The 13,805-nt window shown below is 45.7% G+C and overlaps 1 protein-coding gene across 1 annotated transcript in view; it reads left to right on the forward strand.

The window, feature by feature from the left end:
* Positions 1-13,805, forward strand: part of SLC12A8 (solute carrier family 12 member 8) — a 115,910-nt gene that overhangs the window by 54,873 nt on the left and 47,232 nt on the right. The window contains exon 5 of the mRNA XM_047100435.1: positions 4,351-4,464. Coding sequence (XP_046956391.1) covers positions 4,351-4,464 — 114 coding nt within the window. The remainder of the gene's footprint in view (positions 1-4,350; positions 4,465-13,805) is intronic.

A 13,805-nucleotide genomic window follows, 5' to 3' on the forward strand; every position in this document is an offset into this window, starting at 1 on the left:
CACTGCGAGGCAGGGCATGGTAGCAGTCAGGGCATGGGACGCCGTAGGGGTGCACGGCCTGGTGGAAGTCTCAGGTGCAGAAGCAGCCCTAGTGTGGAAGTCCTGAACTTCGGGGTACATGTCCCTCAAAGAGACTTCAAAGGCCTGGGAACCTCCAAATGATGTGTAAAATGTGCTGTCCGTGGGGACAGCTTTCAACAGATTCTCAAACGGGGCCAAAACTAGCAAAATTAAGAACCTTTGTTCTCGATGTCAGTACATCAGGCTTGAGGACGCACTGTAAGAGGACATGGCAGGTGGGGTCCTCTCAGCCCTGTGCCCTGGATATGACCAGCTGATCTCACCCCATGCCTCAGCCAGCAAGTACAAGCCAGGCAGGGACATCAGTGCCTGAACTGGGCACCCACCCTGCCATATGCTTGAGGTTCAGCTTGACTTGGCTTGGGGTGTGGGATAGAGACTGGGTCCCCAGAAGTTGGGGTGGGGACTAGTAGGGCCAAACCTCGTTGGGGGCTGGCTCAGGACTGGGGGCCTGCGGTGGTGAGGTTGTAAGGGGGTGGGAGTCATAAGGGCCTGGGAAGGTAAAGGCAGAGGAAATGAAGCAGGTCCATTATGCAAGCTTCTGGAGCTCCTTCTCATCCACTGGAAAGTGACACTTGTGCCTGAGGTCTGTCCCTGCCTGAGTGGGCTTGACCAAATAGTCATCAAATGATCTCTCTGGGCCTTGGATTCTAGTGTGAGGGTGATCACTGCAGGATCTTACCTCAGAGCCTTATTTGGAGACCTCAGGCGTGTCTCATGGAGGTGTGGCTGAGTTAATTTTAGTTTATTCGCAGGTGGGATCTGCTCAGCCCTGTGCTCTCTCTTTCATTTTCTTCCTTCTTTTCCTTTCCTTTCCTTTCCTTTCTTTCTTCCTTCCTTCCTTCCTTCCTTCCTTCCTTCCTTCCTTCCTCTCCCTCCCCGCCCTCCTCTCCCTCCCTCCTTTCCTCTTTCTTTCTTTCTTTCTTTTTCTTTTTTTATCTGCCCCGTCTTTTATTTTTTCTCATAAATCACTGAAATCATTTCTAGAAGCAGATAGAGTATAAATAGAAAAAAAGAAAGAAAGAAAGAAAGAAAAGATACTTGTTTACAAAGAAGTTGTCTAGAGAAGGTAGGCTTTCAGTCCTGGGATGTTTTGTTTGTTTTTCTGAAAGATATAGTTGTTTTTTTGGTAAGTCGATTTTAACTTGTGAAAGACAATGTGGAACACTTGTAAAAAGAAAAGAGAAATTGCTCATAATTGCATTATATAGATATCCATAGTTAGTATGTTGTATGTTTCCTTCTAGTCTTTTCTTACACGTTTATATTGAAACTCTTTTGGTATTTGTACTATAAATGGTATCCAGGTTTCTTGCTTCACCATGTATCGTACATAACATGGACAATTTTCTGTGGTGCTAAAAGCCCTTTACAAACATTTAAAATACTTCAGTTCCCCATAGTTAGGCATTTAGACTCCCCATTTTACATCATTATAAGTAAAGCATTGAAATGTTTCTGTCCATAAAGTTCTTTTCAAAGTTAAGATGATTTCCTTGAGAAAGATTCAGAAGCACATCTGAAGGGAGAGGGCTGTCTCAGCAGCATGTCGGCGTGAGCGTGTGCTGGGGAATGCGTGGGGCCGCATCTGTCATAGGCCCTGCAGAGACTGGGGATGAGGCAGGCCTCCTCACAGACCCCCATGAGAGCCAAGTGACTTAGGCTCTCAATCTGTGGTTCTTGGTGGGGTGGAGGGAGAGAAGACTCATCCATGGGGCCTGGGCAAAGCCTTCATATACCCCTCTCTGACTGAGCTCCCATGGGCCTCCTCTGCAGGGATCAGTGAAGCCTGATGGGGTGTTTCTGTCCTGCACGGCTGGCCCGCCCAGCATGCCCACAGCCCTGCATTCAGATGGGCCTTCAGACCTGTGCAGCATTCCAGCTTGGCTGAACTCTGTTCCAAGGCAGGCTGGGCTTGGTGTTCACCTCAGAAAGGCTAGTCAGTGGGGTCAGCCAGCGGATAAACTAAAGTTAACTCAGCCATTATTGCTTTTTTGTTAATGAGGGGAAGACCAGCTGTGAAGATGCCAAACCATTCAGAAATGTTGCACAGTACTTGGGATTTAATGTCTCAGGACAAATTCCGCATTCAGGCAGAAGAAAGCAATCGACAGTGATTTTAAGTCCTGACCGGACTCCCAAGGGTCCCTTGTGCTTCACTGAGCTTTCATTTTATTATTTTTTTTAAAAATATTTTTCCTATTAAGTTATGAATCTTGGAAGCTGTGAAAAGCGCTGGTGATCTCACTGGGCTCATGAGTGAGCAGGAGCTCTTTTGTGGATTGAGGCCCAGGGGGAAGCTAAGCCCTGAGGTAGGTGGAGGACAGTCGGGCAGGAAATTCTGTCACCACAGCTCCAGGGGTCGGCTGGAGTGGTGGCTAGACGCCCATCCTATGTGGTTGTGGGGGTTGAGGGAAGGAGGGCAGGACTGGCTTCTCTTAGGCTATAGTTAACAGGAACAAACTAACTCATTCTCAGAGATGAGATTCAAAAGCAGAGGCTGGATATCCTGGATGTTCCTGAGCCTAAGAATACTTGATCTGGATCTTAAACTTCCACAGCCCACTAACATGTCACAGATGCTCTTCAAAGTGACCTCCTTTGACAAAGAAACAAAATAGGCTTAAAACCACCTGAAAAATTTTATTGAAGTCAGTGTACAAATGTTTAAAATGCTTTGAAGAACTCGGATCTGAGATGTTCTTGCTAAAAAGCAGCCTATGAACAAGTCAAAGTGAAAGCATGGATTCGAGATGTGCCCATAGCCAAGATCTAAAAGAAAGATTCTTCTTAATGTGACCCAAATTTGCCACCTACCTCTTGTGTGACAGGCACAGTGCTTGACTCTTGAGGGCAGACATTTGTGAGACTGGATTTCTTGCCCCAAGGAGTCTAGTTGGGGTAAGATCTAATATGGCCAGTCACAGTATTAGGGCACTTAGGAGGAATTGATTCTGATCAGGAGTTGATGTAAAAGCCAAAGGAAGTAGCATTTGAGATGGGCTTTAAGTGAGCATGGCGGGGCGCCTGGGTGGCTCAGTCGGTTAAGCATCCGACTTCGGCTCAGGTCATGATCTTGCAGTTTGTGAGTTCGAGCCGCGCATTGGGCTCTGTGCTGACAGCTCAGAGCCTGGAGCCTGCTTCGGATTCTGTGTCTCCCTCTCCCTCTCTCTGCCCCTTCCCCACTCATACTCAGTCTCTCTTTCTCTCTCAAAAATAAATAAACATTTAAAAAAATTAAAAAAAAAAAAAAGAGTGAGCATGGCAGTGGGGCACCTGAGTGGCTCTGTCAGTTGAGCATCAGACTATGGCTCAGGTCATGATCTCACAGTTCATGAGTTTGAGCCCCTCATCAGGCTCTCTGCTGTCAGTGCAGAATCTGTTTCACATCCTCTATCCTCCTCTCCCTATGTCCCTCCCCCCTCTCACAAATCAATAAACATAAAAAGAAAAAAAAGTGAGCATGGCATTGATGCTTAGAGATGTGGGAGAAGGGTCTGGAAGGCAGGGACACAGGAATGGGTATTACTGGTGTTCTTGGGGAGAGTCATTTTTGTGACTTCTGGGCAGAGGAAAGGCAGGAAATGGTGGCATGTTGCCTGGTTGTAGAGGGCTTTGATATTCATCTTAAGGAGTTTGGACTATATTCTGCAGCTAACAGGGACCCGTGGAGAGGTTTTTGAAGAGGGAAGGTAGCTTAATTTTTTCAATTAACAGAAAATACATAGATACACGCTCAGTGAAAGATTCCAACTATACGGAAATCTGTAAAGAAAAAAGAAGAAAAGGAAAAAATGCTCCCTTTCCCAGAGGTAACTATTGTTCTCCTTCAAGTCATTTTATCTACCTATATCTGTAGATAAAGACATACAAAATCCAGCCCTGGAAGTGTTAAGGCCGATTCTGTCACACTTCTTCCTTTTCCTTTCTCTCACAGACACGCCCCTACCTTTTTTTTTTTTAAGTTTATTTATGTATTTTGAGAGAGAGAGAGAGCGGGGAAGGGGTAGAGAGAGAGGGAGAGAGAGAATCTCAAGCAGGCCCTGTGCTGTCAGCGCAGAGCCTGACCCTGGGCTCTATCCCATGACCCTGGGATCATGACCTGAGCCAAAATCAAGAATCAGACGCTCAACCAACTGAGCCACCCAGGCACCTCAGACCCCTATCTTTTAATATTTAAATTTATATAAGCTAGGACTGTAATCTAGGGAAGCCTGCATGCTGTATCTTCTCACTTGACTCATTTTGCTCTCCTTTGTATTATTTCAGAGCACGGTTTTATTGGGTATTCACCAGAACTGCTACAGAACAACACTCTGCCAGATTACAGCCCCGGAGAGTCTTTTTTCACTGTTTTTGGGGTGTTCTTCCCAGCGGCTACAGGTATAGTAATTTGGATCCTTTTTCACTCCTGCATTAGGGGTATAAATGCTTGGTTTCTAAAACTCAGTATTATAAATGGCCTGCATATGCTCCTAGGATGTCTATCTGACTTTAGAGATGGCCTTAGCTTTGACTAAAAAGCTATTAACAGAGAGTTTACTTGTCCATAATTCCTGAAGGCTCCAGCATTATTTATTCTTCCTTCCCCTCCATACCTATCTATTGAAACCTCTTGGCCCGGTCAGTTGAGGAGACATATTTCTCTTAGGGCTGAGCAGGATGGATTCCTTAGCAGGGCAAGCTGCCCCTTCCACCACAGAATGGGTGCAAACTTGGTCTAGAAACTCCCCTCCTCCCTACCCCAACCTGTGAGTCTTCTCCAGGGGGCAGAGAAATGCCATTGTCTTCTCCCTGTACTGGGTGTGGGTGAGATCAGGACCCTTGGACAATGAATGAATCTCCCTGCCCTACCTTCCCCATTTTTCTGCTCTACAGTGGCCAGGGAGGAGCATTACAAACCTGAGATCCCTCTAGAAATCTTGTCTTAGGCTCCAGGCCTTGGCCCGGAAGGTGGTAAGCGAACATGTGGACTGAATGATCATAAGAAATAACCATTTGCTAGAGACTGGACTTGTCCCATGGCACAGACTCAGAGAAGCATTTTACTCTTGATCAGGCCGCATCAGTGGCCTGGAGTGTGGCTGATCTTGTCTCCGTGTCCTTCTCCCCTCTTCCCTCTGCCTGCCTTCATGTGGCTATTTCCTTGCTCATGATCCTCTCCTCAAATAACATAGGGATAGAAAAAGGAGGAGAAGCTACTAAGATGTTGAAACTTTAAAAGGTTGCCCGTGACAAATGCTGGCAAGGATGTGGAAAAACTGGAACTCTCATACACTGTGCAACCATTTTGGAAAACAGTAGGATGATTTCTTAAAAATTGAACAGTCTATGGCCATAGCACCGTAAATGTGTCTGATCTTGGAAGGTAAGCAGGGCTGTGCCTGGTTAGTGCGTGGATGGGCGACTGCCTGGGAATACCAGGTACTATATAGGCTTAAAAGAAAGAAACCTAAATATACACCCAGCCATTCCCTCCTGGTTATCCGCTGCAGAGAAGTGAAAACATGTAAAGACTTGTGCATGACTGTTAAAAGCAGTTTAATTTGTAATAGTCATGAACTAGAAATAATTCAAATATTCATCAACTGACAGATAAATTATGGTATAGCCATCCATGTAAAACTACTCAATAATAAAAAGGAATGAGCTATTGATACCTGCAACAATACAGATGGACCTCAAAATAACAGTGCTGCACGGGGCACCTGGGTGGCTCAGTTGGTTAAGCGCCCCACTTCAGGTCAGGTCCTGATCTTACGGTTCGTGAGTTCGAGCCCTGCATTGGGTTGTGTGCTGACAGCTCAGAGCCTGGAGCCTGCTTGTGAGCCCCTCCCCTGCTTGCGCTCTCTCTCTCTCTCTCTCTCTCAAAAATAAACATTAAAAAAAATTAATGGTGCTGCAAGAAAGAAGTCAGACAAAAACAAGTACTTTTTTTAAAAGATAAAATTATACAAAACTCCATTTATATAAAATTCTAGAAAATGCAGACTATAGTAACAGAAGGGAGATCAGTAGATGGGGAATAGGGGTGTGGGGAGCAGGAGGGAGGGACAAGGAAATTTGGGGGTATGAAACACTATTCTGGACTGTGGTGATAGGTTCACAGGTGTATCCCTATGTCACAACTTTCCAGATTATGACACTTTAAACGTGTGCAGCTTATCGTATATTAGTTACACCTCAGTAAAGCTGTGCAAATGAAAAAAATGAACAATGTTAATCGCCTTTAATCAGCTTTCCTGAATCCCACTCTGGCCTCCAGCAATGCATGTTTTCTCTGCTTTTCACAATCAAGCACTGGGGCTTTGTGCTCCTGTCTCCATTTCCTGCCTCCTGTTGCCCTTGTCCATGCTCTTCTTTTGGAATTCCGAGCCTGCCTCTCTACTGAAATGGCCTTTCCAGAGTCTTCAGTGGCTGCCATGCTATTCAGTTCAACTATCATCTCTAGTTTCTCAGTGCATTTGACTGGCAACCTCCACTTCCTCCTTTTCTCTTGCCTTCTCTGATGTAGCACCTCCTGGTCTGCCCCCTGCCTCTCTGACTTGCCTATTTGGGTACATCCTCTTCTGCCTGCCCATTAAATTTTGGGGTTTTTCTCTTCTTTCTCTACTGTTTTCCTTAGAATCTCATCCATGCCTACTGTTCAATGACCACTCACAAGACTGATGACTTCCAGACTTGTACCTCTAGCCCAGATTTCTCTAAGCTTCATATCATATACTTAGTTGCTTACCTGGCATCATCCACTGGGTATCTCAGACCCAACATGTTCAGAACCAAGCCCATCCCACCCATCCCCCAACTGGTTCTTCTCCTTTACTCTTTTTTTTTTTTTTTTTAAATTTTTTTTTTCAACATTTATTTATTTTTGGGACAGAGAGAGACAGAGCATGAACGGGGGAGGGGCAGAGAGAGAGGGAGACACAGAATCGGAAACAGGCTCCAGGCTCTGAGCCATCAGCCCAGAGCCCGACACGGGGCTCGAACTCACAGACCGCGAGATCGTGACCTGGCTGAAGTCGGACGCTTAACCGACTGCGCCACCCAGGCGCCCCATCTTCTCCTTTACTCTTGATCTCAGGAAATGGCATCTCCATCCAAACAATTGCTCACGCCAGTAATGGGGAGTTATTCATGATAACGTCCTCTTTCTCACCAGTACCCTCCAAGTCCTCCTAAAGGAACTTCTCCTTTACTTCCTACTTCTTTCCACCTCTACCACCTGACCACTCTGGTCCAAGCCTCATCTCTCAATAGATCACCACAGCAGTCTCCTACCTGACCCACCGCCCTGACCCCCACCTCCCAGGCTGACCACAGAAGTGAGCTTGGAGCTAGGCCTCAGGAGTGGCAGGTAGAATCTTGGTCCACAAATCCAGATGTGCCAGAAGTAATGCATCTCTTTCATTTTTATGAAATGAAAAGAGTCAGTCTCTGACTCAGTCTTCATTCTGCCAGGATGATTAAAAATGGATGTCAGTCATTCATCAATGCCTCTACATTGCCCTGCCATCTTGTTCCAGGGTCTTAGGGTCTTACCAAGTCCCAAGGCATGTCTGGCTTTTCATCATTGTACACACAGCCAGATGTCCTGTCTGCACATCTGTTCAAGTACATGCTCAAGTGCATAGGGAGCCCTATGCTTTAGAGCCTATGCACTTTCCAGGCCCTCCTTCCAGGGGTCTTATGGGGCTCCTGCTGTGCTGACCAGGAGTGGGTTGCACATCCACACGGCTCCAGATCTTATGAGCCTTTATCTCCTTGCCTTCAGCTCCAGGGGCAATCTTCTGTAATAATATGGCAGACACTTTTGTCCAGGGCCAGCTTTATGGGCATGAACCTATGCATTCCCACTGGGTCCCACGCTCAGAAAGGCCCCCTGCTCGGTGTAATGATTTACTTTTGCTAAAACTCTTAATAATTTTTGAACAAGGGATCTTATATTTTTATTTACACTGGACCCAGCAAACTATGTACCAAACTATGTCCACGTCCCCCCCCCCCCCCCACTGCCCGCCCCCGCCCCTGCCATGCTTTCCCCCACCTATTTTGCGGTTTCTTTTCTCTAAAAATCTCCTAAGGGCTCAGGCTTTTGAGAAACAGAACCCAAAACAGGTTGCAGGCAAATTCTGCTTCCTTCTGGCACGTATCTCCCTCAAGGCAATGAAATATATGTCAACTTCCTCTTGAATGGGCAGAAAATGCAAGGGGGGAAATGAATAGAGGAAATTTTTTTTTTAAGTTGACATTTGAAAATATTGACTTGCCCTCCCTCCCCCACACAGGCAGAGCACACCTTCAAGAGACTTCCCACCTGAGCATTTCCTTGGACCCCTGCCTGGGTGTCAGGGCCACAGTTACACCTGAGGCAGGGCTGTGGACCTCTTTGGCTGGCCGCACTCCAGGGGGCGTCCTCAGGCACCCACAAGAGCTTGTGTCAATAGTGTGACCCTGCTGGGCCCCCTCCACGCTGCTCCACACTTCCCCTCCTTTGCCTCTCTAGGCCCTGTGTCTTAGAAGAGAGGGGATGCCTGGTCTGACGGGGGGCAGGGAGTGGTGCCCCCCTCTTCAGTACTTCTCCCTCCAGCAAGGAATTAGCAGCAGCCTGAGGTTTGAAGAGCCACACAGTGGCCCAGAGTCTGAGCGGGACTAACATTTGAGATCTGCTAGTTCAGCAGCTCTCAATTCTTTCTTCCTTTTTCCTTCCTTCCTTCCTTCCTTCCTTCCTTCCTTCCTTCCTTCCACCCTCCCTTCCTTCCTTCCTTCCTTCCTTCCTTCCTTCCTTCCACCCTTCCTTCCTTCCTTCCTTCCTTCCTTCCTTCCTTCCTTCCCCTTTCTTTCTTTCTTTCTTTCTTTCTTTCTTTCTTTCTCTCTCGTTCATTTTATTTATTCCTTTTGAGAGAGAGAGAGAGAAAGAGAGCATGCGTGAACGTGAGTAGGGGAGGGGCAGAGAGAGAGAGAGAAAGAGAGAGAGTCCCAAGCAGGCTCTGCACTGACAGTGAGGAGCCCGACGCAGGGCTCAGTCTCACAAACCATGAGATCATGACCTGAGCTGAAATCAAGAGTCAGATGCTTAACCAACTGAACCACCCAGGTGCCCCTCAACTTTTTCTTTTTAATCCATATTCACTTTTGATAATGATACTGAAACCCTCACCTACACTAGAAATTCTGATATGCCTCTCTGGACCAGAGAGGGGTATATTTGTCCTTCCTTTGAGAAAGATTGCTACCTAAGAATATTAGTAAAGCTTTATATTCTGCAGCTTAAATTATGAAAATATTGTTTTGTAAAAGTCCAAATATAAAATTATAATATTGAAGAAACTATCTACACAGGCCTTTTGTTTTACCTCACGCTTCTCCGGAGATAGGCTTCCCCGTCTCTCCCACCTCCCCTTGGCCCGACCAGGTTGAGAAGGACTGATCTTTTATGTGACCAGCTGGGGAAGGAGGAGCACAGAGGGGCTTATGAAGGATTGCTAAAGGTCACCCGGCTAATTAGTGACCAGAGTTGGGCCACCATCCTGCTATGGAACATTGCCTCTCTGGCTCTCTCACTGTTTTCCAGGGGCCCCAGTGTAAACACGGTAGGCAGGACGAACAATTTGTATCACTTGGCTTTCCCCTGGCAGATGTTCTGTTAAGCTATGAAAAGCATGGATGATTGGCAGTTTCCATGGTGACGGATTTGCCAAGGATTAGCTCTGAGTGAGTCATGGCTGGGGCTCCCTCCAACGCCATCCTCTTCTGGAACAAGAGAACCTCCAGGCTGTGGAGAGGAGAGAGGAGTTTGGAAGAACAAACAAAAGTCCCCCCCACCTTGTGTCCCCATCTCCAGTCAGACATATGATTTAAATTACTTCAGATATTTTATCTCAAGGGCAGGACACTTCCTGAGGGGAGCAGCTGAAGTCTAGGTTTCAGTGGCTTCTCTGGATTTATGAAGCATGTCCTTTTGTACTTCTGTCCTTCTCCCCAAAGTCCACCACACCCTGCAGTACTGGCTGCAGGGTGGGGCTGGGACCTTGGAGTAGATTCTGCATTTGCTTTGTTTCTTAAAGCACTTTCCTTCTCCAAGCTACACAACAAAACTTGCCCTGAGAAACAAATATCCACCCCACAGAATGCTTTTTCTCTCTCTCTGTTTCTTTGTCTCTCTCTTTCCCTCTCTCTCCTCTCTCTCTCTCTCTCTCTCTCTCTCTCTTTCTCTCTCTCTCTCTCTCACACACACACACACACACACACACACACACACACACACACACAGCCACTCCAGGGATTAGGGACCACAGTACATGGAGGAACTAGGAAATGGAAACTCCCAGAGAATGGGGTCCACAGGTTTAAGGAAGAGAGAGCCTCAAGTAAGGACAAGCTGGAGTGGGGCTCACTCCACTGCATTCTGATGAGTAGGATAGGAACAAGAGAAAAGAAGCTTTATAATTATTGTCATGTTTCTTTTTATAATTTTATTTATGGAATTAACATATAATTTTATCAAAATTGTTATAAATATCTGTAATAATCATTAGCATTATAATAGCCTACTACGTGTGGAGCTATGCTGAGCACTTTACATATAGTCTTTCACTTAAACCCCACCACAGCCCCACTGCTTTGATTAAGCACAGATTTACCCTGAAGGCAATGAACCCTAGACTTCAGGGTCCCTCACTTGAGTAAGCTCCTGCTTATGCCCTGTTCTTAATTTCATATTCATGAGTCTGTGTTGTTTTTAAAGTGTCAGACTCCATAGAACCTGGACCCTTCCATGGGTTCTGTTATTATTCCATTTTATGGATGAGGGAACAATAACAAAGAGAGGTTATTTCCCCAAGGTACTGAACCCCATTGCTTCCCACCTACTTTGGAGAGGATGCTGGAAGAGAGAATGCACGCTTGTCTGGAGCTGCCCCCGACCCAGAAGCCAACAAATCTGGCATTTAATTGAATTGAATTGAATCCTAGGATTTAAACATTCCATTATTTGACACTGTCTCAGCAGAAACTCTAAGGCACCGAGAGGGTGGGGCCTGACAGGTTCTGCCTCAGAGAATGGAGCCAAGAGGGGATGAAAGGTTCCTTCGGGAACAGCTGAAAAACCAACCAATAGGTTTGGAGAAGGAGTGGGTTTGGAGTTCAGGTGGAAGATAAGGAGAGACCACCAGGGTCCTTAGGAACCCAAGGATCTCTGAGTGAGGGACGGAGCCCGTCTCTCCTGAGTGGACATTTCTTTAGCACCTCCTAGGTGCCAGGCACTGTGCTGAGTGCCTTATAAATGCTCATTCTAACTTTAACAACAGTTCTGCCAGATAAATAATCATATCCCCATTTGTAGACGAGGAAACTGAGGCTCAGAGCCACCCTGCCTCCAAACAGTAACAGACTGCTTCCTTCAGCACAAAAGGCAGCAGAGAAGACATGGGAACTTTAGTGCATGGATCTTCTGCCTTAATGATAGAGAAAAATAAACTCATGAACTTAAAAGAAGAAAGAAAATAGGCACCAGAGATACAATTAAGCTAAAGCTGAAGGAGAAAATTAAAGGTTTCTAAGAACACAGATTTGGGTTGAAAAGCACCCAGGAGGAAGCTTGGAACCTCCTTGAGAAAGAGTCGTTCTTTAATGAACAACTAACAGAAACCAGAAAAGCCTAGAAAAACTATTAGACTTTTTTCCCCCTTACGAATTCTCATTTTCAGTAACAAATAAGAAAGTAGGGTGGGGAGTGGGATTGTGATGGCAGGCAACAAATGAAGTGTGTGTGCTGTGGTTGACTCCCCCCACCCTCCAAAAGGACATGGCCATTGTCTTGCAAATGTTGTAAGCAAGTGGTTACTTGACGTACTGGTTCTTTTAACCACAGCTTATTTTTGAGATGTAGAGGGGATGAGTTCCTCCCCTAGCCATCCATGCCTGTTTTTAGGTCAGATGTTTGAACTGGGGCATTAAGCCCAAGCACCATATTCACCTGGTGACACCCACCCCAGCTATAGGCACAATGTCAATGCCCAGGAGACTATGGATGGCTCTGGATGTTTAGCCTCATAAACCTAAGCTGGTAAGATGATGGCCAACACCAGCTCACATATATACAAAAGCTGAGACAATAAACATGCTAAAAGTCTGTAGAACTAGGGTAGAAGACCAAATCAGAAGGCATATGAAGGAAACCATATGAAGGAAGCTGTTCACCAAAGTCACATGTGCACAGACTACATTGTCATCCTGATGCAGGGAGAAATGTGGTTTCAGGTAAAGCAATTAACTGCTTCCTGGAACTGGCAGTTTAAGACCTACCAGGAGGGGAAATGCCCTGGTCCAGGCACAGACTAGTGATTTGGAACTGGTGATGAAAGTACCTGTGGGTAAACCAATGTATAGTGCTGATCATAACTGATAAATTCAGCCTTCTTGTGGGGGAGGTAACCCCAAATTAATCATACAGTTACTTGGTTATAAAAGGGAAATCCAAGAAAAGCATGGGTGTTAGAAATCAAGAAACTGTATTACATAGTGGAAAGAACACTGACTTGAGATCAGGAAACTTGAAGATAGTACTGCAGTTAGTCTGAAACTTGGGCAAAATCACTTCTCCTCTTTGGGCCTCAGTTTCCTCATATGTAAAATAAGAGGTAGGAGTAGATAACCTATAGGACACCTCTAGCTTTAAGAATTGTTGATTCTAAGTAGCCATTTTAAGCAGTTTTAGGAAGCCTCCCAAGAAAAGTATAAAGATTAAATAGTAATTATAAAATGGACACAAGTGTTTCCCAAACTGTCTTCCATGGAACACTAGTAATGAATAGTTTTTCTTTAAAAAATAATGTAGAATTGTTAAGTGAGTTTTGGGAAACGCTGTGTTACATTTCTCTTCTTAGCGATGGATGATGAAAATTAGCATATTGTAGGCACTGGTAAGTCCAGCAGTAAAAAACTTTCTAACCTTATTTATCAAGATTTTCCCAAGCTTTTTTTCCCTTTAATATCTGTAAAACATCTGGACACCAATGCTCTCGGAAATAGTATTTGTTCTTCTACACCCACCCTAAATTCAGCTCTAACATTAACAGTGATATCTTAAAATGGTAGCAGAAGCAGACAGAAAGCCAAACTAGAGAATCTCTACAATACTTGACAAGCATGGGCAGAAATTACTAAATCAAAATAATTTTTCTAGGGGCGCCTGGGTGGCGCAGTTGGTTAAGCGTCTGACTTCAGCCAGGTCACGATCTCGCGGTCCGTGAGTTCGAGCCCCGCGTCAGGCTCTGGGCTGATGGCTCGGAGCCTGGAGCCTGTTTCCGATTCTGTGTCTCCCTCTCTCTCTGCCCCTCCCCCGTTCATGCTCTGTCTCTCTCTGTCCCAAAAATAAATAAAAACGTTGAAAAAAAATTTTTTTCAAAATAATTTTTCTAGATCCAGCTGGCAAGCGAGAAATTTCTAATTCACCAGAACTAGTGCTCATCTGCTTGGGAATTGTGTAGTCACGCAAGGGTGAAATTCTGGAAGTGACAGTGTCAGTGTGCAAGCCAGTCTAACAGGTGTGCATAGATCACTACAGTAGCCTGGCAGGAATGACCTGCCTAGCAGGTACTTCCCTGTCGTTGATGCTTTGTGTCTGTCCTACCGACTACCTACCCTTTGGCTTCTCTGTTTTGTCTCAAAAGCCAACTTCTGGCTGTCTGTGTTCCTGAGGGTGGCCTTGTCCATGTCTATCC

This window comes from Lynx rufus, unplaced genomic scaffold, assembly GCF_022079265.1.
Source record: "Lynx rufus isolate CCGP_SWC_20201006 ecotype Redwood Valley unplaced genomic scaffold, mLynRuf1.p SCAF_5, whole genome shotgun sequence".
Lineage (NCBI taxonomy): Eukaryota > Metazoa > Chordata > Mammalia > Carnivora > Felidae > Lynx > Lynx rufus.